The 24,871-nt window shown below is 41.5% G+C and overlaps 1 protein-coding gene across 4 annotated transcripts in view; it reads left to right on the top strand.

The window, feature by feature from the left end:
• The window catches only part of LOC139753227 (probable U3 small nucleolar RNA-associated protein 11), a 44,700-nt gene that overhangs the window by 15,116 nt on the left and 4,713 nt on the right, over window positions 1–24,871 (top strand). The window contains exons 1-6 of one of the 4 annotated variants that reach the window (XM_071669453.1): window positions 1,361–1,560; window positions 16,415–16,570; window positions 17,534–17,636; window positions 20,928–21,123; window positions 23,188–23,315; window positions 24,004–24,114. In XM_071669453.1, coding sequence (XP_071525554.1) covers window positions 16,452–16,570; window positions 17,534–17,636; window positions 20,928–21,123; window positions 23,188–23,315; window positions 24,004–24,114 — 657 coding nt within the window. In that variant the 5' untranslated portion in view covers window positions 1,361–1,560; window positions 16,415–16,451. Of the gene's footprint in view, window positions 1–1,360; window positions 1,561–9,945; window positions 10,063–10,816; window positions 10,948–16,414; window positions 16,571–17,533; window positions 17,637–20,927; window positions 21,124–23,187; window positions 23,316–24,003; window positions 24,115–24,871 lie in introns of those variants that run through there. The other 3 variants (XM_071669451.1, XM_071669454.1, XM_071669452.1) reach the window with 3 other exon arrangements.

The raw sequence follows: 24,871 nt of genomic DNA, 5'->3' as shown, positions 1-24,871 counted from the left end.
AGGTAAGGACCGGCCCATTGCGATGGCTATCAGCCTGGCAATCACCCACTTTGCCTTAGATAGTGTGTGAAATTCAAAGCTTCCTCTCCGATTAGAATCTACCTCAGTGCCAACGGAAAGAACATGAAAGCCATCCGCCAATGATTACATCCTTTGTGAACCGCTTTTGACAATCCAACCCAGTTAATGGAGATTGTACCAACAGATCCCTCGAGGAGAGGGAAATTTCCACAGATCTCTCTCTCTCTCTCTCTCTCTCTCTCTCTCTCTCTCTCTCTCTCTCTCTCTCTCTCTCTCTCTCTCTCTCTCTCTCTCTCTCTCTCTCTCATTCCATCATGCACATGAGTGTGTGTGTGTAGCCTGGACGGGAGTTTCCTGAAACATGAAATACAGAAGCCATTTATGAACTTTTGTGAAAATCTTTGCTATAGTTTATAACTTTGTTGTCGTGGATATAGACTTGGGATGATGTTTTATAGAGTAGTTGTTTCATACGTAAACATGCAGGGATTTAGGAGATTTAAGTTCAAAGAATGTTCTTCAGGTGTTCAAGAATTTGCAGTCGTACTTTGTGATCAAGCTCAGAACAGGTGCTGTTCTTTGTAATGATGAACTGAACTAAGGTCGAGGAGTTACATTATTTTTTTTTCTCTCTCTCTCGTTAGTCGTGCTATAAATCCTAAAAGAATTACATGTTCAGTCATTCCTTTAACGAGTCATGAAATAGATTCCTCTTAACACCAGTGTGTGGGATGTGAGGTTAGTGTTGGCTGTAATAAACTCACGCTATTTATCAAATTAGGAAACAGACGTTCGGCCCAAAAATGATCAAGGGCTGTCACCTTGGGTTTTTCTTGGATCAACGTTCGCATTATAGGTGGCGCTGAGCCTCCTTAAGTGTGGTCTGGTTTCAGAGTAACTCTAGTTCGTATGTCAGAACTTCTGTTAATGATGACTGCTCGTGTTCACTAACAACCCTCTGGGCCATTATATTCACGGATCATAACCTTGTGTAACTCACGATCTCTGGTACGTTGTGCCTCTGATATCTTTGAGTTGAAGATGTAAACAGAGGAACAGTGTGTGTGTGTGTGTGTGTGTGTGTGTTGCTCAAGTCACCACTTCCTAGGAAAAAAATTACGGTTCTAATTAGATCTTTGCGATTGTTTTCTTTTTCTAGATACGTAAACATGTATGATCTAGTTACATGCCACTGTTTTCGTCCATTTTGTTTTTCTTTTCAGAAATGACTGAATAATTTATAGGTTGAAGCACTTGAGTTTATGTAACTTACAAGCAGTTTTGTGAAAGAATTTTTTCTTCTTAAAGCATGGCCACATAACCCCAGTAGAAGACTTGGAAGGTGCCGTAAAGAACAGCTAGGACCACTTGGGCCACATGAAGAACACGGGAGTTGAGGTTTTGCTCAACTGGCACAGAACAGAAGACCCTGACTGTGGTGGTGGTGGCGGCTCTGGTGGTGTTGGTGGCCAGGTGGACGGCTATGATGGCAGAGAGGAAGGCGATGCTGAAGATGAACCAGATGTCCAGCAGCTTGAGGTAGGAGGTCCTGGGCAAGGAGGTCATGGTGTCCGAGTAGAGCGAGATCAACACGAGAAGTGACGTCAGGCTCATGGTGCCTCGGTCCTGGAACAAGACATTGGGTCAGGTTGGGTTGAAGGTTGACCTGCTGTGTGTGTGTGTGTGTGTGTGTGTGGAACGCCGCCATGATCTTTCGTGAAGGTTGACCTGCTGTGTGTGTGTGTGTGTGTGTGTAACGTCGCCATGATCTTTCGTGAAGGTTGACCTGCTGTGTGTGTGTGTGTGTGTGTGTGTGTGTGTAACGTCGCCATGATCTTTCGTGAAGGTTGACCTGCTGTGTGTGTGTGTGTGTGTGTAACGTCCCCCTGATAAGATTGTTAATATACTGCAATAAAGATGTGTGTAACTTCTTAAGAATAAGTTTGAAAACAGCTAAAGTTTTTTTTTTTTTTTAGATCTTAAATAGAATAAAAGTTTAACATCAAGACGCTGATGTGATTTATCTAAACTTACGAAGAATCGAGGACAAAATTTTTTTTTTTTTGGTATACCTCAAAGGGCAGAACCAATTCTACAGGTTAATGTCATACCTGGAAGTCTTGCGGGTCGATGAAGAGCGTGCCGTAGCTGATGGCGTGGAGCAGCAGCACCGGCAGGTAATTGGCGAAGACGTCGAAGGTGGGGCGTCTCCTGAGGCGGAGGACTACGCTGATGGTCTTCGACTGCGTGACGAGGTCCGTCCTGGTGATGACGTATTCCGACAGACCCTCACCCGCTCCCCACCAGTCGAGCTCTCCCACCAGGATGACGTCATTCATGACGTTGCAGAGGGACAGGTTCAGCCAACACGCTTGTTCGTCGAAGGGGAAGTCGATCATGTTGAAGGAGCAGGAGATGTGCATCTGATCCATCAAGGTATAGATGATAGGGTTTCCCGTGCCACTGTAGTGATAATCTGTCGACATGTGAACGTCAGAGGACGCTAAGGACTGTGTGTGTATGTAAACAATGCCTTGTACACAAATAATGATGATATTTACTTCATATGAGAATCTACAGGAAGTAAACCGATTCGCAAGGGCTGCCTTAATACCAGGATAGATTAAAGTACCTACAAAGATCTACGAGAGTTCTGGAGACTTCGAGAGAGGCATAGCTGCGAGTACTTCAGAAGTGATGGCAATTGGTTAGGGTTGCGGATACCGCAAGAGCTACGGGGATTTCCATTCTTAAGAGACTACAGCGCGAGTAAGAGTTGCGAGAGCGAGTCAGTCCACGAGCTTTATAGAGACTCACACAGTTCCAAGAATTGTAGGAATCACGAGCATCTGAAAGTTAGGTACAGAAGCCTACGAGACATGATGGAGTCAGAGGAGGTAGGATCGGGGTGTTTGAGACTCACTCACCTGAACCAACTCTCCTCGGAAGTCCTTTTCGTATTACTTTCAGTTGCATCAACGGTTCGACTGTACCCATGAGACGTTGCTCGCTCATCACCTGAAACACACGCAAGGAAAACATATAAACAAGTGAAGTGAATTGATGTGATGATGAGCTGCAATATGACCATTATTTGCGACATAACAGATCAAGGATGATAGAAATTATGTTGATCTCCAGTAGTGGAAGGAATGGGTATGCTTCCCTCTGTATCTAGCTTCGAGAAAAGATTTCATCTCGTCAAAATAACGTGTCGCACTCGACGTGTTGGGTAGAAAGCTGATCTAATACACTGTCCGAGATGCTCAAAGCTTCTCACGCAGGTTTCAATTCCCCCTTTCATCCTCAACCCAATCAAGATGTAGATCACAAGGGTGGACGGCGGAGATCTTAATGGTAAATAGACTAAGACAGACCACTAAGACGAGTCTTACTGTTATCTGCGGCAGCCAGAGACGTTCTTCGAAGTCTTCGATGACATTGAGGACTTCATCGCTGAGTAGGTTCCTGAAGACGAGCCTCTCGTCAAACCACGAGAGTTTGATCTCCGTGTTCACCTGCATCGACTGAGCCAAGATGTTGACGGAGGACACCTGATGACACAGATTGTATGAGCACCAAGACGTCCTGGAGGCAGTCTAGTATGATACTGATATGGCTTATCATTGGAAACAAAAATTAAGAAAACCACAGCTTAAAGTGTTTAGTATCAGCTATTGGTGTCTACCCTTGCATTCCCTGTATATTGTAACTAATACATAGATAACATACCAGCCTTCTGTAACACAGAATGTATACCAACCTTCTGTAACACATAGAATGTATACCAACCTTCTGTAACATAGAATGTATACCAACCTTCTGTAACACATAGAATGTATACCAACCTTCTGTAACACATAGAATGTATACCAACCTTCTGTAACACATAGAATGTATACCAACCTTCTGTATTACATAGAATTTGTTACCTACCTTCTCAAGCTTTATCACAAACTCTATCTTAAGTGGTATGCGCGGGGATTTGCCCTTGCTGTAGTCATCCCTAATCAAGACACGTTCGCAGTCAGCCTCGTCGCTCTTATCCTCACAGGCATAAACGCTGGAACAACGCGCTTCCATAGGAACACAGGTACCATCATTACAGGTGAACTCCTCCATAGAACAGTTACTCAGGGTTAGTTTCGCGTTTTTGCCGGCTGCCCCTGGCTGTCGTGGGCGAGTGTGACACATATCCTTGCTGTCATACACCGTCCAGTGGCGCAGTCCGATGGGATTTGGCGTCGAAGTCGTGGCCATGACTGTGTTGGTCGGCTTGTGGTTCATCGTCCACTCGTCTTGGAGGGTGATGGTGACGCCGCTCAGAGAGAGGAAGTACAAGACGCCCTTTTGATCCAGCCTCGGGTAGAAGGTCATGTCCGACGCTGGTCCGTCACTCTCCCCCTCACAGAAGCCGAGCAGGTGGAACCTTCCCGCGAGTTGACCAGAGCACAGAGGACACGAAGGACCCCCGGGGAAGAAGAGCCACTCGCCAGAGTCCATCAGGCGAAGATGAGACACCGTGGCTTCCCGTCGCACGATCCGAGCGGAGATGAGAGTCGTGAAGTGGAAGGACTCTTGGTAACTTTGAGACGACTCGTTGTAATGATGTCCCAGCCAACCAGTGCTCTCGGTCGTGTGCGGTGAGGTGATGCAGGCAGCGGTGTGGTTTAAGATGCTAGCATACAGGTCGTTTTCCTCCCTTGAGTCTGGCCGCGCCAGTGTCATATTCAGCATCTGGCAGAGACCCTCGGCCTTCGTCGAGTCCTCTATCCCAATCGGGACCAGAAGCTTCTCCTCTTCGTCGCTCTGAAGACTGAAGGTCGTCTGCGAGGTCCTCACGTCGCCGTAGACGACCCACTGGGCGGGGTCTGGTTCCGGTAGGGTTGAGCGACTCTGGGCCAAAGCCTTCACCTCCTCCCCCAGCAGCACTCTTGGCCAGAACCACGTCCCTGACACCCGCCCCACGAAGGACTGCGCCGACGGGAAAGAGCCAGCGACTTCGTGTTGGTCCCGACCTGCCACCATAGTGCCGTTGAGAAGCAGAGGCAAGGGCGCGGAGCAGTGCCCCTCAGCGGTGCCATTCAGGTAGAGTGTGAGGTGACCAACTCGAGTGCCTGTCTCGTGCCCTACCAGGCACCAGTGCTGCCACCTCAACGGCTCGAGTCTCACTGGCACCAACGTCGAAGTAGATTCGTACTCGAAGGAGAAGAAGGAGCCATAGTGTTCGAAACCTGTAATGACATAAAACTTTGAAATTCATTCCAGAAAATCTCCAAAGATTTACGAAATTCATGGCTTTTTTTTTATATATGCAGAATACATATAGATGTGTTTTCCTCTCTATATCAGCACAGTGTCATTAATATATCTATTTTATTTGGTAAGAAAAGGAAGCAGTAAGCCAGAGGACAGTAAAACGAATGATGCTGAAGCCAGAAGACACGAGAGAAGACGTGATCATGTGCTCACCTAACGCGATAAAGTTATGGGTGCCATCTGCAGCATAACTCAGTAACGTGGTCGTCTCCGTCAGGTGCCTCACCTCGTACCACATACACACCGTGAAGTTAGACAACCACTCCTCACCAGCTGGGATGGAAGAACTCGTTGTATAGTATTCGTCCAGTGTTATGCATTCGCATAGAGTCGTTGTGGCGACTGAAGAAGGAAAAGGAAAAATGCGTAACATGTGAACTGAATGATTGGACTCAATGATAGTAGGAAACACTTGTTAGGAGTGATGAATATCGAACATTCAGAAAACAGTTTTATCATAATATATGTTTATATATATCACATAATACCCTCCAACAGCCAGGAAGGTATTAATGTGTCGTGTGAAAGTGGGCGTCCATATGCCGAGGTTGACGTAACGACCAAGAAGAGAAAAAGACACTCAGAATGGGAGTAAGGCAGCTTGGCTGACCTGGCGAGCCGAAGGCGTGATCGAGGCCAACCAACTGAAGTCTGGTTCGGTCGCCGGGTCTTCCTGTGGGCTGCAGGAGGTAGACGGTAGTGCTGGTGGTGGTGGTGTTAGGACAAGGCTCATCTGGATGGACCTCTGGTCTTGCCGCAGTCCCTGGGGAGGAGGAGGAGGATGGATGAGGATAGCAGTAATCTTTCAACCTACAGTGTTGTCCATTCACATGGATGGACGTGCTAGTGGATGTGCTCAATGACGTATGGGAAGTACCCTCACCTTGCAACCTGTGTCGCAAGTTTGTGTTATTACTCTTAATGTGTTACGGGGAAAGGGTTGCCCGCGTCTCTCAATCTTGTGTATATGTACCAATACTTAATGTGTTTACACACACACACACCAGCTTCAGTCATGTACCCCTGTATCGACCACCATGTCTGTTTTATGTTTGTTTGCACTCGCGGACGCATGTTATATGAACTATATTATTCAGCATTTATGTTACGCCCTTGACAAACACATGAGTCTTTCCATGCGGGATGAATCGTTACTATGCAATGTTCTATTCAAAATGATTATGTACATATTTGTTCTGGGTGTCTAAGCAAGTACCCGCTATTCCATTTTCTATCCAGCTTTGTCAGACACTCTCAGTCATTCGGGTCATGTCCACTCGGAATTACAGTGGTGTTTCCTCCTCCTCTCGTCTCGGTCCACTTTATGATCCGACTCGCTGGAGAGAGATGCCACTCGCTCGTTGTCTCGTCTCCCAGGAGGCCGTCTCGTCTCCACCTCTCCAAAGTGGGGTGGCCTTCGTCTGCCCCTCTTCCTCAGAATTGTTACTTTTTTTTTTTGCTTTCATTTGCTGTTGTGGTGTGCTGGTGAGGCCTCGCGAGATCCCCTGAGTGGCAGAGAACGAGAGGAGAGAGAGAAAGGTTTGAAGACTTGGAAAATTTAAAGCCAACGTGATCTTATGGGTATAGACGCGGAATGGTAATCTGGGACATCTGGAGGAAGAGAGAAGGGGGCCCAAGTGAGGTAATGGCGAGTATGTATGGGAATTCAAGATTTTGTATCACGTCTTCCTTTCCCGTCCTATCACCAGTCTACTTAGTTGCTGATTCTCCTTCCCCATTTGTTGTTGTTGTTGTCCTCGTGCGTTGCAGCTTGAGATAAAGCACCACCAGGCCTTGGAAGGCTCATTCGGCCCTTCAGGCGAAGGGCCATGTCCCTGGACATGGACACTCCTGGTAGGCTGAATAAGGCCCGTCAATGAGGGCCATGTCCCCGGACATGGTCATCACCGCTGGGGAAACCTGAGGCCGAGATACAAGCTGTCAATGGGCTGGTCCTATCACAACTGTGGTGCTTTACTACGATTAGATAGGCTACGCGGCATCTGCCCGCATCGGCTATCGAACCCGTTTGTGACTTAAAGGCCAACCACACTGACCACTGCACCACGGAGGTACCCTGGGTGATGTTCGAGTCCTGTGTCCTCATTACCATCCCCTCCCAGGGCTGAATGTTCCTCCTTCACTCTAGATGTTACTAAGCTTCTTTATCTCCTATTTCTTTCTTTGTTCCCCACTTTCAGTCATCTGCCATTATTCAACAGATCCCACTCTTCCTTTCGTGTATTCATTTAGCAGTCGTTAACACGTTTTAAATTCTCCACTTTTAACAATCCTTTTCTACGCTCTCATTTTTAATCACTTGATATCTTGCAGCTTTTTCATGTCTTAGCTTCCTCCTCCCACAGCACTCCTAAACCACAGTATGGTTGCTGGAAAGGCATATAGAACTAGGCTACTCATATTGTTCCCAATTTTTATCATAATTTCTCCCACTCGTGTTACCTTCACTCCCAGCCAGTTTATCTTCCTGGTTGTGTTTGTTTCTTTATCTTTCTCACTTCTTCATCTAGCTCTTGTATTTTTTGTTTCTGTGTTCTCGAGCATATCCAATATTCACTGGGGAAATATCCACATGGTTACCCCCGTCCCGGCTCTCGAATGAACAATTCGTAATCTTTCGCTGTGCTGCTTTGGTCTCCAGGTCACATTCATTATCAATTACGCCTTCCTCCTCCACTGGCAATATTTCTCCTTCCATTTTTAGCATCAGACATTTCCAAATACATTTCGGTTTCCCCGTTTTCCAGCTTAATTCCACTCAGTAATCCTCGGTTCTATTACGGCAATTTATTTATATTTTCTGATTACTTTGTATCTGTCGGATCTTAATCACTTTATAATTGGTTTTCTATTGTTATTTGGTTGAAGCTTTCCCTGTCCTCGATTGGCATTTGTCTGTCAGTTTGTCTGTCTGTTTAAGGGGATGAAAGACAGGGATATATAATAGTAGTAGTAGTAGCCCTACTGTTGTGGCCGTGAGTGGCATTGTCGTGTTAAGAGTTAAGAAAGTATTTAGACTCTGTATCAACCGCAGGAAAATCAACAAAAATCTATACAGAACCGATTCCCGTACTTTTGTTAAACTTGCTGGAATTTATCGTTGGGTTACATCAAGGGTTTCGAAGTTCAAAGCTTCTAAAGCCCCTGTTTTTGTCATTAATGTTTGTAGATGTATCATGGACTGTCTTTCAGTATATTTACATGTGGTGGACGGGATGGTTTAATGTTTGTAAGTGTCGTCCATTGTTCTGACCCGCAGGAAGGAATGCCTGGAAGGGCTTCCAGCTTCCTATCACCTTCGAACTTACCTGGAAAGCTGGAACACTGGAAAAGAAGGATTGTTGCTGTTGATGTCCACTGCCACAACATGGCGACATGAGGCCACGCCCTGTGACTGGTGTTGATGATCAGGCACACATCCGCCTCACTCTTGTGTACACGCCTTCTTGACTGGTGATGGTCAAACTGTACACACCAGGCCATCTGCTGAATGATCATGCGTACACGTCCGCAACATAAAATGCGGTCCGTACACAGCCATACTGGTCGATTGAATAAACAGCTTAGCTTAAATGTTCCTACATTATCCAAGGTTGACGATATATTATATTTACGCCCCGAGGAGAGCATGTGTGTTTATCTGTACGTATGTATGTTACTCTTTTCCATCACTAGCAGAAGCGTTATCGACGTTTCCTTCTTTCGTCAATCCCTTCGTCAGATATCTATCCCTCTATTTGTCAGCTCAGGGCTAGCCTAAGACTTGCCTAGCCTAAGTTTTTTAAACTGTTCTTGTTGAGACAGTCACTTAATAACCATTGAGTGGAATGGCATCGAGATGGTTTATAGTACAAAGACTAAATGCGTTTCACCTTACCTCGCATGTAACCATGTTGAGAGCGAAATTTAATTCTTTCTTATCTTGCTAATGTCTAGTGAATATAGATAAAATACCTGTCCGTACGAGGGAAGATATAATTATAAAAAACATTCATTATTATTCTATTTTAGTTTAGGAGAAATAAGATGACCACCAACACATATTTGAAAACGTTATTTTTAGATACTTGGGATAGTGCTTTATTTGATTTAAGATACTTATGATTATTGAAACTAATAACACATGGTCATAACACATTGCTTTACATATATACATCTTAATATGAGAGCGGATTAGAGAATAGTTAAAAGAAATCTAGCGCAAGATCTTATTTTACTGGGTGATGGACATTTAAGCAGCCTTAACTGTTCCTATGGGAAGGTGGAATATGAAGGAAGGGTTATCTTTTTGCTTTTTATGCAGATTATATATATATATATATATATATATATATATATATATATATATATATATATATATATATATATATATATGTGTGTGTGTGTGGGTGTTGGTGTTTGGTAAAAGAAACAGCATAGACCCAACCTAGAGAAATTGTATCAGCTTTTAAGGAGATGCGAAAGGTAATAATCCTCTTTGTTCATTTTCAGCTCTTAGATTAACTAAAGAAAAACGATTTTTGTCTTTTTCTCTTAACTTTTGCTGTGGATGTATGTTCGCTGAAACATTGTTCGCTCATTGGTGTTTGTGTTGGTCGGTTGGTCGCGGGATGGGTTTGCTCCCATACATTGACGACTGGACACTGGAGGAAAACAATCATATTTTGTGATCATAAAAGCATAGTTTACTCATATTTTTAGGTAATACTGAACACATGTATTCATCAGATAGTTAATATTGTGTATGGTGATGCAGTTGATTGTTGTAATGTCCCTGTCTTGCTTTTCTGTGGTAATATTTTGAGTTGCAACGTCCAGGTGAACGCATGTGTGGCAATGGCAGGAGGTCATGGAAGACAAAAGGGGGGAAATATATGGGGTTCAGCCAGACCAAATGACCCAACCATACTGACCCGATCTAGCATAGGTTACGACTTCCTTGGTTTCATGTATTTAAAAACGACTGAAGGGAATGGCTAGTGTTTTGTTATAGTTGTGTCACCTTATTAACTGTAGAATTTGTAGGTTATCATGTGTAGTAGTGGCTATTTCTTGTGTTTATGTATTAGAATTGATGGACCATGGTTTGGGGATCTTTCATTTTCATCTTACGATTAAAAGAAGTGGATAGTGGGGAGGGATATGAAGGTCAGGGAAAACGTTGGGTACATTATACGATAGTATGTTTATCACGTATTTAGATCGACAGATCCTTGAAAAATTTCACCTTGCTTCCCTTACCAGCAGGTATATAACATTTTTTTTTATGTATGATGTGTTTCATGAGGTTTTCATTGTGTTATCTGCAGTTGTTTAGTTCCTGTTTTGTAAATTTATCTGTTGTTTTAATTTACTTGAATGCATTTCCAACTGAATCCATTTGCATCCATAGGAATGCAGGTGATGGTCAGCTTCTGCTTGAAACACTGTGGTGCAGTGGTTAGTGTTTCCTACTGTGACGCATTCACTGGCTGCCCAGGGCCATGTGCATAGGTTTGAATCAAAGGTTGCGGTAGTCGGTCCACTGTTAACTCAGCTTTTCATCCACACTTAGGGGCTGGTAGATAGTATGGGTGTCTAGCACAGGCAAGGATATGTTTATTGTTGTTATTAGTATTATATTATTATTATTATCATTATTATACATAATCGCTGTTTCCTGCATTAGCAAGTTAGTGCCAGGAAACAGATGAAGAATGGTCCATCCACTCATGTACACATATATACATAAAAACCCATATATGCACTTATACATACATTACATATCAACATACACACAGACACAAACACACACACACACACACACAGGCATTTACATATATATACACACATGTACATATTCATACTTGCCTGTCATTACCCCACCCCACAGGAAACAGCATCGCCACCCTTTGCCTCAGCGAGGTAGTGTCTGGAAAAGACAGAAAAGGCCACATTCGTTTACATGCAGTCTCTATCTGGCATGTGTAATGCCCTGAAAACACACCTCCTTATCCAAATCTAGGCCCCAGATGTTTCACATGCTTTAGTTCAGTCCATTGACAGCACATCAACCCCAGTATACCTACATTGTTCCAATTCATTCTATTCCTTGCACACCTCTCACCCTCCTGTATGTTCAGGCCCCAATCGCTCAAAATCTTTTTCACTTTGTCCTTCCACCTCCAATTTGATCTCCTGCTTCTCTTTGTTCCCTCCACCTCAGACACATATATCGTCTTTGTCAATCTTACCTCTCATTCTCCATATGTCCAAACCATTTCATCACACCCTCTTCTGCTCTTTTAACCATGCTCTTTATATTTCCTCACGTCTCTCTTACCCCTTTCGTTACTTCCACAATCAATCCACCTCACACCACATATTGTCCTCCTCAAACATTTCATTTTCAACACATCCACTCCTCTCCGGAAAACCCTATCTATAGCCCATGCCTCGCGTCCATATAACGTTGTTGGGACTACTGTTTCTTCAGACATGCTCTTTTTTGCTCTCTAAGATAACATTCTCGCCTTCCACAATTCCTCATTGCTCCTAGAACCTTCGCTCCCTCTCCCACCTGTGACTCGCTTCCACTTCCATGGTTCCATTCTCTGCCAAGTCCACTCCCAGATATCTGAAACACTTCACTTATCCAACCTTCCATTCAAACATACTTACATCCCAATTAACTTGTCCCCAGTCCTGCTGAACCTAATAACCTTGATCTTATTCACATTTAATCTCAACTTTCTTCCTTCACACACTTTTCCAAACTCAGTCACCAACTTCAGTTTCTCACCTGAATCAGCCTCCTGTGTTGTGTCATCAGCGAACTACAACTGGATGAAGACATGCAAATATGATTATGTACATGTGTATATGTTGATATGTATATGTGCATGTATGGGTATGTTTGAAGGAATAGTGATTCCAACAATGTTGTATGGTTGTGAGGCGTGGGCCATAGATAGAGTTGTGTGGAGGAGGGTGGATGTGTTGGAAATGAGATGTTTGAGGACAGTATGCGGTGTGAGGTGGTTTGATCGAGTAAATAATGAAAGGGTAAGAGAGATGTGTGGTAATAAAAAGAGTGTGGTTGAGAGAGCAGAAGAGGGTGTTTTGACATGGTTTGGTCACATGGAGAGAATAATGGAGGGGGTAATGGATGGGGTTGTCATTTCATTTGTGGCAGGATGGCGACAGGATTGAATGAAGGCAGCAAGTATGAATTATGTACATGTGTATATATGTATGTCTCTGTATGTATATATATATATATATATATATATATATATATATATATATATATATATATATATATATATATTTATATATTTTATATTTATTTTGCTTTGTCACTGTCTCCCTCGTTTGCGAGGTAGCGCAAGGAAACAGACGAAAGAAATGGCCCAACCCACCCCCATACACATGTATATACACACACGTCCACACGCAAATATACATACCTATACATCTCAATGTACACATATATATACACACACAGACACATACATATATACCCATGCACACAATTCACACTTTCTGCTTTATTCATTCCCATCGCCACCTCGCCACACATGGAATATATATATATATATATATATATATATATATATATATATATATATATATATTTTGTCGCTGTCTCCCGCGTTTGCGAGGTAGCGCAAGGAAACAGACGAAAGAAATGGCCCAACCCACCCCCATACACATGTATATACATACGTCCACACACGCAAATATACATACCTACACAGCTTTCCATGGTTTACCCCAGACGCTTCACATGCCCTGATTCAATCCACTGACAGCACGTCAACCCCTGTATACCACATTGATCCAATTCACTCTATTCCTTGCCCTCCTTTCACCCTCCTGCATGTTCAGGCCCCGATCACACAAAATCTTTTTCACTCCATCTTTCCACCTCCAATTTGGTCTCCCACTTCTCGTTACCTCCACCTCCGACACATATATCCTCTTGGTAAATCTTTCCTCACTCATTCTCTCCATGTGCCCAAACCATTTCAAAACACCCTCTTCTGCTCTCTCAACCAAGCTCTTTTTATTTCCACACATCTCTCTTACCCTTACGTTACTTACTCGATCAAACCACCTCACACCACACATTGTCCTCAAACATCTCATTTCCAGCACATCCATCCTCCTGCGCACAACTCTATCCATAGCCCACGCCTCGCAACCATACAACATTGTTGGAACCACTATTCCTTCAAACATACCCATTTTTGCTTTCCGAGATAATGTTCTCGACTTCCACACATTCTTCTAGGCTCCCAGGATTTTCGCCCCCTCCCCCACCCTATGATCCACTTCCGCTTCCATAGTTCCATCCGCTGCCAGATCCACTCCCAGATATCTAAAACACTTTACTTCCTCCAGTTTTTCTCCATTCAAACTTACCTCCCAATTGACTTGACCCTCAACCCTACTGTACCTAATAACCTTGCTCTTATTCACATTTACTCTTAACTTTCTTCTTTCACACACTTTACCAAACTCAGTCACCAGCTTCTGCAGTTTCTCACATGAATCAGCCACCAGCGCTGTATCATTAGCGAACAACAACTGACTCACTTCCCAAGCTCTCTCATCCCCAACAGACTTCATACTTGCCCCTCTTTCCAAAACTCTTGCATTCACCTCCCTAACAACCCCATCCATAAACAAATTAAACAACCATGGAGACATCACACACCCCTGCCGCAAACCTACATTCACTGAGAACCAATCACTTTCCTCTCTTCCTACACGTACACATGCCTTACATCCTCGATAAAAACTTTTCACTGCTTCTAACAACTTGCCTCCCACACCATATATTCTTAATACCTTCCACAGAGCATCTCTATCAACTCTATCATATGCCTTCTCCAGATCCATAAATGCTACATACAAATCCATTTGCTTTTCTAAGTATTTCTCACATACATTCTTCAAAGCAAACACCTGATCCACACATCCTCTACCACTTCTGAAACCACACTGCTCTTCCCCAATCTGATGCTCTGTACATGGCTTCACCCTCTCAATCAATACCCTCCCATATAATTTACCAGGAATACTCAACAAACTTATACCTCTGTAATTTGAGCACTCACTCTTATCCCCTTTGCCTTTGTACAATGGCACTATGCACGCATTCCACCAATCCTCAGGCACCTCACCATGAGTCATACATACATTAAATAACCTTACCAACCAGTCAATAATACAGTCACCCCCTTTTTTAATAAATTCCACTGCAATACCATCCAAACCTGCTGCCTTGCCGGCTTTCATCTTCCGCAAAGCTTTTACTACCTCTTCTCTGTTTACCAAATCATTTTCCCTAACCCTCTCACTTTGCACACCACCTTGACCAAAACACCCTATATCTGCCACTCTATCATCAAACACATTCAACAAACCTTCAAAATACTCACTCCATCTCCGTCTCACATCACCACTACTTATCACCTCCCCATTTGCGCCCTTCACTGAAGTTCCCATTTGCTCCCATGTCTTACGCACTTTATTTACCTCCTTCCAGAACATCTTTTTATTCTCCCTAAAATTCAGTGATACTCTCTCACCCCAACTCTCATTTGCCCTCTTTTTCACCTCTTGCACCTTTCTCTTGACCTCCTGTCTCTTTCTTTTATACGTATATACGTTGAAATGTATAGGTATGTATATGTATGTGTATGTGGGTGGGTTTGGCCATTCTGTTGTCTGTTTCCTTGTGCTACCTTGCTAACACGGGAGACAGCAACAAAGTATGATAAATGTATATATAGATATTTTTTTTTTTTTTTTTTTTTTTCTGTTTCCCGCGTTTGTGAGGTAGCGCAAGGAACCAGACGAAAGAAATGGCCCAACCCACCCCCATACACATGTATATACATACGTCCACACACGCAAATATACATACCTACACAGCTTTCCATGGTTTACCCCAGACGCTGCACATGCCTTGATTCAATCCACTGACAGCACGTCAGCCCCGGTATACCACATGACTCCAATTCACTCTATTCCTTGCCCTCCTTTCACCCTCCTGCATGTTCAGGCCCCGATCACACAAAATCTTTTTCACTCCATCTTTCCACCTCCAATTTGGTCTCCCTCTTCTCCTCGTTCCCTCCACCTCCGACACATATATCCTCTTGGTCAATCTTTCCTCACTCATTCTCTCCATGTGCCCAAACCATTTCAAAACACCCTCTTCTGCTCTCTCAACCACACTCTTTTTATTTCCACACATCTCTCTTACCCTTACGTTACTTACTCGATCAAACCACCTCACACCACACATTGTCCTCAAACATCTCATTTCCAGCACATCCATCCTCCTGCGCACAACTCTGTCCATAGTCCACGCCTCGCAACCATACAACATTGTTGGAACCACTATTCCTTCAAACATACCCATTTTTGCTTTCTGAGATAATGTTCTCGACTTCCACACATTCTTCAAGGCTCCCAGAATTCTCGCCCCCTCCCCCACCCTATGATCCGCTTCCACTTCCATGGTTCCATCCGCTGCCAGATCCAGGTATATATTTGTGTGTGTGTATGAGTGGATGGGCCATTCTTTGTCTGTTCCCTGATGCTAAAACTCCAACATAATGGCTGCTAAGGGAAGTTATATGAGGTTTTCAGAAGCTCTCTTGATTTACATTGATGTTTCACTTACTTGTACATTACATGACCATATGTTTTTAGAGATAGTGGAGATCAAAAGGATGTAGGGGATTTAGATAGATTGAGTGGCAGGCCTTCGGAAAGTCTCAGAATATGAGCACTGTGTTTCATGGTGAATTTCCAGAAGCATTACTGGAGGGTAGATTGCAACTCATGTAAGGGCAGGGTGAGTGATGATTGGTGAAACAGAAAATAAAGTTGGAGTGCTAGAAAGGTATTAGTTTTTACTTCACCACCAGGATAATCAGCTGTAGTACACAGTTTACTCTTTGAATTCACCATTGTATTCAGCAGAGCAAGACAGAGACATCAATTTTTATATGTATATAAAAAACTATAAAGATTTCCCTTTGTATCTTTTCAGCTAAGGAGTATAGTCATATCCTGTTCATCAGTTCAAAATGGCATCTCTGCGGAATGCTATGAAAACCCAGCATGTACACAGGGAGCGACACCAGCCTCTAGCTCGTCAACACTTGGGTCCATTGGAGAAGAAGAAAGACTACAGAATAAGAGCTAAGTTAGTATTTCTGGTTAGAAATGTATATGTCAGTGCTACTGGACTATTATTTGAGGTAACACCATAAGTGAAAGTCGCCATTGATGAGGCTGTATCATTGGGAGTACATTCACATCTAAGAACTCGCTCCAAGAAGTCCACATTTTGCTGTTACTGGAATAGTGCAGTCTTGGGCTTGTGTATGAAATATATAGTGGTTAAGTGAAAAGGAGATGGAGTGAGTATTTTGAAGGTTTGTTGTGTTTGATGATAGGGTGGCAGATATAGGGTGTTTTGGTCGAGGTGGTGTGCAAAGTGAGAGGGTCAGGGAGATTGATTTGGTAAACTGAGAAGAGGTAGTGAAAGCTTTGCAGAAGATGAACCAGGGAAGGCGGCAGGTTTGGATGGTATTACGGTGGAATTTATAAAAAAGGGTGACTGTGTTGTTGATTGGTTGGTAAGGATATTCAGTATATGTATGGTTCATGAAGTGCCTGAGGATTGGCAGAATGCATGCATAGTGCCATTGTACAAAGGCAAAGGGATAAAGGTGAGTGAAAATATTTAGGTGCAAAACAGAAGAAAATTTTTATGTTTGAGGCTTCAGTCATGGACAAAAGTAGCCTGAAAGGAAGATTGCTGGCACCCTGGACGAGTAAAGTGAGGTAATATATTGAGAGAGGAGCCAGTAAGATGAGGGGAATGGAATATACAGGCATAGGGCAACATAGAGACTTCTGCATTGCCTCCTCAGGGGAAGTTTCAAGAGAAAATAAGGTAACTGAGATGTAGTAAATAGGTATGAAAAAACTGTCTGTCGTATTGTGTGCTTTCTGACTATTCTTGTACTATTAAAGGCAGAAGGTAAACATTCTTGTACATTACAGAATGTTACTTATCTTTGTCCTTGTGTTAGAATTACTTTATTTCTCATAAAGGATGTGCACATCTTTCTTTGTTTGATTCATTGTTGATTATTTCCAGAGACCAAAATGAGAAGCAGAAGGCTATAGCAACACTTCGTAGGCGAGCCTTAAACAAAAACCCAGATGAATTTCAATATCACATGATCAACAGTGGACTAAAGGTAAAAATATACTACCTTTGTGGTAATAGGTATTTATTACTTGCTTTCAGGTTTAAGAAACTTAATGCACAAATTTTCATACGAGTGTAAGTTCACTCTCATAGAAACACTTAGTACCTGTTTCTGTTAGATATTTTACATGTGCAAGCACACGTAGAAATATGCAATTCTTGTATCTGCATGTGCTTTGGTTGGTACAAGATGATAGTAAAGATTAATAGTGTTGGTGTGGTCCTGGTATCTGTCAGTGTCCTTGTATTTGTACTTGGCAATCATCCCTCTGACCCAAGATGAAGTTTTAAAGTCAGAGGACCAGAGAATATGTCATTGTCATGTTTACTCTGGGGCGACCATAGCTCTGACATAGGCCTCTTGAGAGAGACTCATTGAGTGAGTTATTGGTTCACTGGTAAAGGTATCAAATATGTATATATCTTTCACAATTAAATTTGCTGAAGGTAGACACTCTTAGGTGAAGATGGTAGGTCCAATCAGACATAATCCAAGTAAGTGTAGAGGGAGCCTGAGAGCGCAGCTGACACATATCCTACCCTGATGAGGGTTAGACGAGGTGTGTGAACACCCACATGTGCACATTTAGTTAAATACTCAAACACATATGCCTGAAAGATTAAAAGAACTTGTACTGTATCGTACAGCGCTGGTGGCTGATTCATGTGAGAAACTGCAGAAGCTGGTGACTGAGTTTGGTAAAGTGTGTGAAAGAAGAAAGTTAAGAGTAAATGTGAATAAGAGCAAGGTTATTAGGTACAGTAGGGTTGAGGGTCAAGTCAATTGGGAGGTGAGTTTGAATGGAGAAAAATTGGAGGAAGTGAAGTGTTTTAGATATCTGGGAGTGGATCTGGCAGCGGATGGAACCATGGAAGCGGAAGTGGATCATAGGGTGGGGGAAGGGGCGAAAATTCTGGGAGCCTTGAAGAATGTGTGGAAGTCGAGAACATTATCTCGAAAAGCAAAAATGGGTATGTTTGAAGGAATAGTGGTTCCAACAATGTTGTATGGTTGCGAGGCGTGGGCTATGGATAGAGTTGTGCGCAGGAGGATGGATGTGCTGGAAATGAGATGTTTGAGGACAATGTGTGGTGTGAGGTGGTTTGATCGAGTAAGTAACGTAAGGGTAAGAGAGATGTGTGGAAATAAAAAGAGTGTGGTTGAGAGAGCAGAAGAGGTGTTTTGAAATGGTTTGGACACATGGAGAGAATGAGTGAGGAAAGATTGACCAAGAGGATATATGTGTCGGAGGTGGAGGGAACGAGGAGAAGAAGAGGGAGACCAAATTGGAGGTGGAAAGATGGAGTGAAAAAGATTTTGTGTGATCGGGGCCTGAACATGCAGGAGGGTGAAAGGAGGGCAAGGAATAGAGTGAATTGGAGCGATGTGGTATACCGGGGTTGACGTGCTGTCAGTGGATTGAATCAAGGCATGTGAAGCGTCTGGGGTAAACCATGGAAAGCTGTGTAGGTATGTATATTTGCGTGTGTGGACGTATGTATATACATGTGTATGGGGGTGGGTTGGGCCATTTCTTTCGTCTGTTTCCTTGCGCTACCTCGCAAACGCGGGAGACAGCGACAAAGCAAAAAAAAAAAAAAAAAAAGAAAGAAAGAAAAAGGTATGTTGTAATTTATGCAAAACAACTTACAGAATGAATTAAACAATATACTGTAAAATAAAAAGAATTACAATATAGAGGAAATGAAATCATTCTTCAATGAATTTCATGGAATATTCAGAAATGGCACCCAAAAATACTTACAATACCATCAAGAAAGATACAGAGATACTCCAGTGTGTTTCTTAGTTAAACAAGAATAAAACAATGATGGAGTATTGATACTTTTGAGAGAAACTTAGACATGGTTAAAGATTATTCCAAATGAACCCAAGATAGACAGCTATGCACTGCACCAGAGAAAACAGTATGTATTTTGAAGCGAGTAGGATACACAGCGAGTGAAAAGTGCTCACTTTGACTCATGACAGAAGTTCATCTTGTAGGCACTAGATAGTTAAGTACTCTCTCTATCCATCTCTTTAAGGAGATAGGATATTGGATTATTTAATTCTGCCTTCCTCTATATGCTATTTCATTATGCATGAGACCAGTAGATTTCTCACTTTGTTTTGGGGATTTTTATACTACCTCGGTTGATTTCAAAATTTTCTGCTGTCAGATATAGTGGTATTCAGCTGTTTGCATGGATGCACTAGAACACACACTTTCGTGTTCATTTTGTGCTTGTTCTTGATATCTATCTTGGGATTTATATTTCCATCAGAATTTTTTTGTCTGTTTGTCTGATTTTGCAATTATATTTGGACATTTCACATTGGAGTGCGGTATCAGTTTCGTTTTTGTAATTTCCTCTTTACATTTTTGACTTTTGCATGGAATACTTTTATTTTTATTGTTTTGTTAATCCATATTTGAAAATTTTTTACAGTGTTGTGGCCATTGCAAACATATTAGGGATGAAAGGTTGATGGGGATATATGGGAAAATTAGTGAGGGTAGATTTGAAAGAATTAAAAGAATTCATTGATTTGGGTTAGGCATATTGCAGATAATACCAGGAAAATATTTCTTATATGTAATCAGGATATTGTGTGTGTAAATTTGAAGAGTTGGATAGAATGTATCTTTATGAAGCACTTGTCATGTTGAAGACTACTTTGTGGAATGAATACTTATGAAGAACTCGAGTCATTTTGAACACTTTACTTTGTGACGCTGTACATCAGTTGAGGATGTATATGATTGATCATAGTCTGTTTTCTCTGTATCAACTTTTTGTTATATAAAAATACAGTTATGAGAAACATCTATGAAGAATTTAAGATATAGTATGATAAGCACAGTTTGAAAAAGGTAAAAGTAGGGCAGTGGTGTAGACATTCACAATATATAAATGTCTCTAGATGATACAGTACAGTAGCTGAGTGTGATATAAAAGAAAATTGATTTAAAGCTCAAGGCACTGTGACGGTCATAAAAGGCAAAAGTATATTGACAAACGCATGAATTTATAGATACCTGTATGCCAGGTAGAGTGTGACAAACTTGCTGTCCCTGTGGCAAGCAGGCTGAAAAATAAGTATGAGATGAAGCACCATGGAAGAATTTTGTTTGACAAAACCACACAATTTTTTCCTTAAATTTTGTATGGGTAGCTAGGGTCCATCAGTTTACAAAACTGCTCCCTAAAAGTTCTTTTAATACTTTTGTTTTGGAAGTTATTCTCAGAGATTAATTTTGCATTATACCCTCAGGATGGCGTACATTATGAAAAGGTTGAGGATGAAGTGCTTGTTGTGAGTAATGTTTCACAGGACTTAACATACATCACTCATCGACGGTCTATTGAGAGGAAGAAAATTGAAAAGTTAAAAGCACAATTACACATGCTTGATGTGGAAGATCAGCAGAAAAATACCCACATACTCTTTGTTGATGATGATAAGGAAGGTATGTTATATGATGTGCATTCTTCAAATACATTGATTTAAAGATTAACATTGCATGTTATGTCAGTTTGCTCTGTAATGTATTAGAGAATGTTTGAAAGGAGGAAGTTGAGGATTAATGTGAATAAAAGTAACTTAATGAAGTTGAGCAGAAGAACAAGACAGGTTGGTTTGAGTATGAGTTTGAATGGAGAGAACCTGGAGGAAGTGGATTGCTTTAGGTATCTAGGAGTGGACAAAGCAGCGAATAGAACTATAGGAACAGAATTGAATCTTAGGATAGGGATGGGCAAAGTCCTGAGTGCATTGCAGAGTGTTTGGGAGGAGGGATCACTGCCTTTAAAGGCAAATATGGGTGTGTTTGATGTTATAGTAGTCCCAGTAGAGTTGTATGGGTGTGGGTCATGGGCCTTGAATGCAAAAGAAAGAAGAGGATAGACATGTTGGAAATTAAAGCCTATCGAGGACAATAAGTGATGTGAGGCTGGGTGATTGTGTAAGAATTGACCCTGTAAGGGAGATGTACGGTCATAAGCTGACCAAGTCATTTTGGAAAGATTTTGGCATGTGGAGAGGAGGAGCAAAGAGAGGCTGACTAAGATGATATATGTGTTGGAGGTGGTAGGAGCAAGGGCTAGTGGAGATCAAGAAGATAGAAGGATGGAATAAAATAGGCTTTGAGTTGAGTTGTTGGGGCCTGAACATTCATAATTCACCTAGAGAGCAAATGAAACCATTTTTCATTTGTTTCTGGTGCTACCTTGTTATTCTGGGAATGACTGACTAGTATGAAGAAAATTCACACACACACATTTTCATAATTGCGGTTTCCTAAAACCATTCTTCTTCTGTTCCTGGTGCTACCTTGTTGTTCTGGAAATTGCCAACAAGTATGAAAAAAATTCACACACACACTTACATTTTCATACTCATGTTGCTGTTTCTTGTATTTGCCAAGTAGCACCAGGAACAGATGAAGGTGGGATTGTAGTTGGTTAAGTCCATGCGGGATGTGTTGAGTGAGGTCTGTTTGCAGAGTAGTAGTGGAATAATTGGATGTAAAGCCATGAAGTATGGGTGAGAGACAGACATTTTGCTTGATTCTGTTATGGATTAGTTTTTCAAGTTGTTTGGATAACAGTGACAGTAGAGATATAGTGATGTACAAGTGTTGTGTACACTTTCTGTTTATCAAAACTTGTTTTACACTCTGCAGGCAAACTTTCCTATATGTTTTTACTTCATCAAATAGTGTATTACGCACCTTATTAGTTTCAATCCACAAACTTCCTGTCTGTGGAATTCCCTTTCATTCCATGTCATTCATCGCTAATACAACCTCCAGCTGTCGACATGTAAATGATATAGGCATCTCTTTTAGCAGTAAGTTATTCTTATCACACTGGAAAACAAGCATTGATTTTGTCACTGTTTGTGTATCTTACTGTCACAGATATGCTTCCTTTCTATCAAGATGGTATCTTTGCTTCTTTGTAATGTACCCCACCATGAAAAATATGTATTCATTTGACAGAGGAAGAAAGGAATCTCCTTGAAGAAGTAACTGTACTTGAGATTTGTATTTTGTATGATATCCATGTGTGGCGAGGTGGCAGTGGGAATAAATAAAGGCAGACAGTATGAATTATGTACATGTGTATATATGTATATGTCTGTGTGTGTATGTATATGTGTACATTGAGATGTATAGGTATGTATATTTGTGTTGTGGACGTGTATGTATATACATGTGTATGTGGGTGGGTTAGGCCATTCTTTCGTCTGTTTCCTTGCGCTACCTCACTAACGCAGGAGACAGCGACAAAGCAAAATAAATAAGTAAATAAATGATATCCATGATAACTGTAACATCTGTTTAGGAAGTAGGCCTTTAATTTCAGATCCTTATGTGTGAATAACAGTTCCTCATTCTTGAAACTCGTATAGTACATTGAACTTTATTTTAAGTTAACAAGAAACAAGTTGAACTTTATCATTTTAAGTTAATAAGAAACAAGTTCATCTCATTTTTAAGAATCCCCACATGTTCATTATTTTTTCACAGCCAAAAAGGCAGACCCAGCTGAGATATTGGAGACGCATCCATCCCTTCTTGGTAGAAGTTTCAATCGTCTTCGCACCTCTCAGTTATCAGCACTTGACATTAATCTCACCAACACATCACTTTTAAAGGTGACTTGTGTTCATATTACTTTTGTCTGATTAATGTGCATGTGTAGTCATGTGAGTGCAGTTTGTCCATTTACAAGCTCCAGTAATGAAATGTTAAAAGGGAAGTCTAATGCCTATTATTTTCATGTCTACATGAATTGCTAAGGAGAACTGGTATCACATTACTTCCCATAGTATGCACAATCATTCATCCTTAGGTCTTAGATTTCTTTACCTACATGTTTAGGAAGTACCTACATCACATATGTCCAATATTGCAAAAACAAGACATTAGCACCTCAGAAATGTTCTCTTACACTAAGTAAATTTATGGTTGTTGTAAGAGAAAGCTACAGATGGGATCTTTTCATGTTATATGGAAGATGAAGTCAATTATCATGAATTTTCATGAATGTGCAAATAATACTCATTGTATTGACTGGTAATGAAATAGGTAGTTACTTCCTTTGAAACATAAATACAATTGTTTTCAGTTGCTGTATGTTTATGAAATACTTTTAACATCCTTACCCTGTTCCCAAATGTAGTGCAGCCTCAAAGCTGCAGGAGCCCCATTAAAGGGTTATAGGTTTTCGTTAATAATAACAATGATATATTTGCATATACTTATGTGAATAGTTTTACATACAAGTAAGTTTGTAAAAATTTTATTATGAGTAAATCATGTAAACTTTTCTTTCATTCCTAGAATATTTCAAATTTCAAGAGAAAGAGTTATAAAGAGTTGACACAGAGAATTGAGCGAGAAAACAAACTCCGGATCATGCAAGAGAAGCTCGAAGTCAAGAAGAAACTGATGGTAAGTTTTGTACTGTAGCAGAAACATTCTGCCACAGATGTGTTATCTTCAGGTATATAATTGATCAACTAATACATATATGAACGTTCAGGAGGATGAGAGGTGTGCATGGAATAGACTGGATTAGACAACAACATTGTTCAGTATACAGGGAGCAAAATGCTGTCAGTGGGTTGAGCCAGGACATAGGAAATGGTCAGAGGAAACCAGAGAATGGTCCATAGGGCTTCTATGGATGGAGGCTCTAGTTTTGGTGCATTTTATATGACAAGTAGATTGTAAATGTGATTATATTTTATAAGCATCACCTCTGATATAGCAACACTTACTGAATCAGATAATTTGAGTTAATGTCCACTAGCCCGATGCACCTTCCTCTACCTCCCAGTAACCTTCACTCCATCCCATCCCATTCCAGCAGCAGCACAAACCCTAGCCACCAGTAAGTTTAAGTAAGTTTTTATTATATATCATTTAAATCACTTCATAGAGTTTGGTCTTTGGATGGTGAATTGTTTGAGGTATAATCCACCCACAAGGTTTAAACAGAAAGTTTTTGTTCAAGAACAGATCAACTTTTATAGCATGGGTTTCAGTTGGGGACCTGTACTTGAGTTGCTCATTTTTGTCTGATATCCCTATCAATTAAAAACTTAAATTTTATCTTTTATTTATATTTATTATACTTAATCACTGTTTCCCGCATCAGCATGGTAGCACCGGAAAACAGATGAAGAATGGCCCATCCACTCGTATG

The sequence above is a fragment of the Panulirus ornatus genome, chromosome 14 (genome assembly GCF_036320965.1).
Source record: "Panulirus ornatus isolate Po-2019 chromosome 14, ASM3632096v1, whole genome shotgun sequence".
Classification (NCBI taxonomy): Eukaryota; Metazoa; Arthropoda; class Malacostraca; order Decapoda; family Palinuridae; genus Panulirus; species Panulirus ornatus.
The sequence above is the reverse complement of the archived record's forward strand: the minus strand, read 5'-3'. Positions and strand labels throughout refer to the sequence as shown.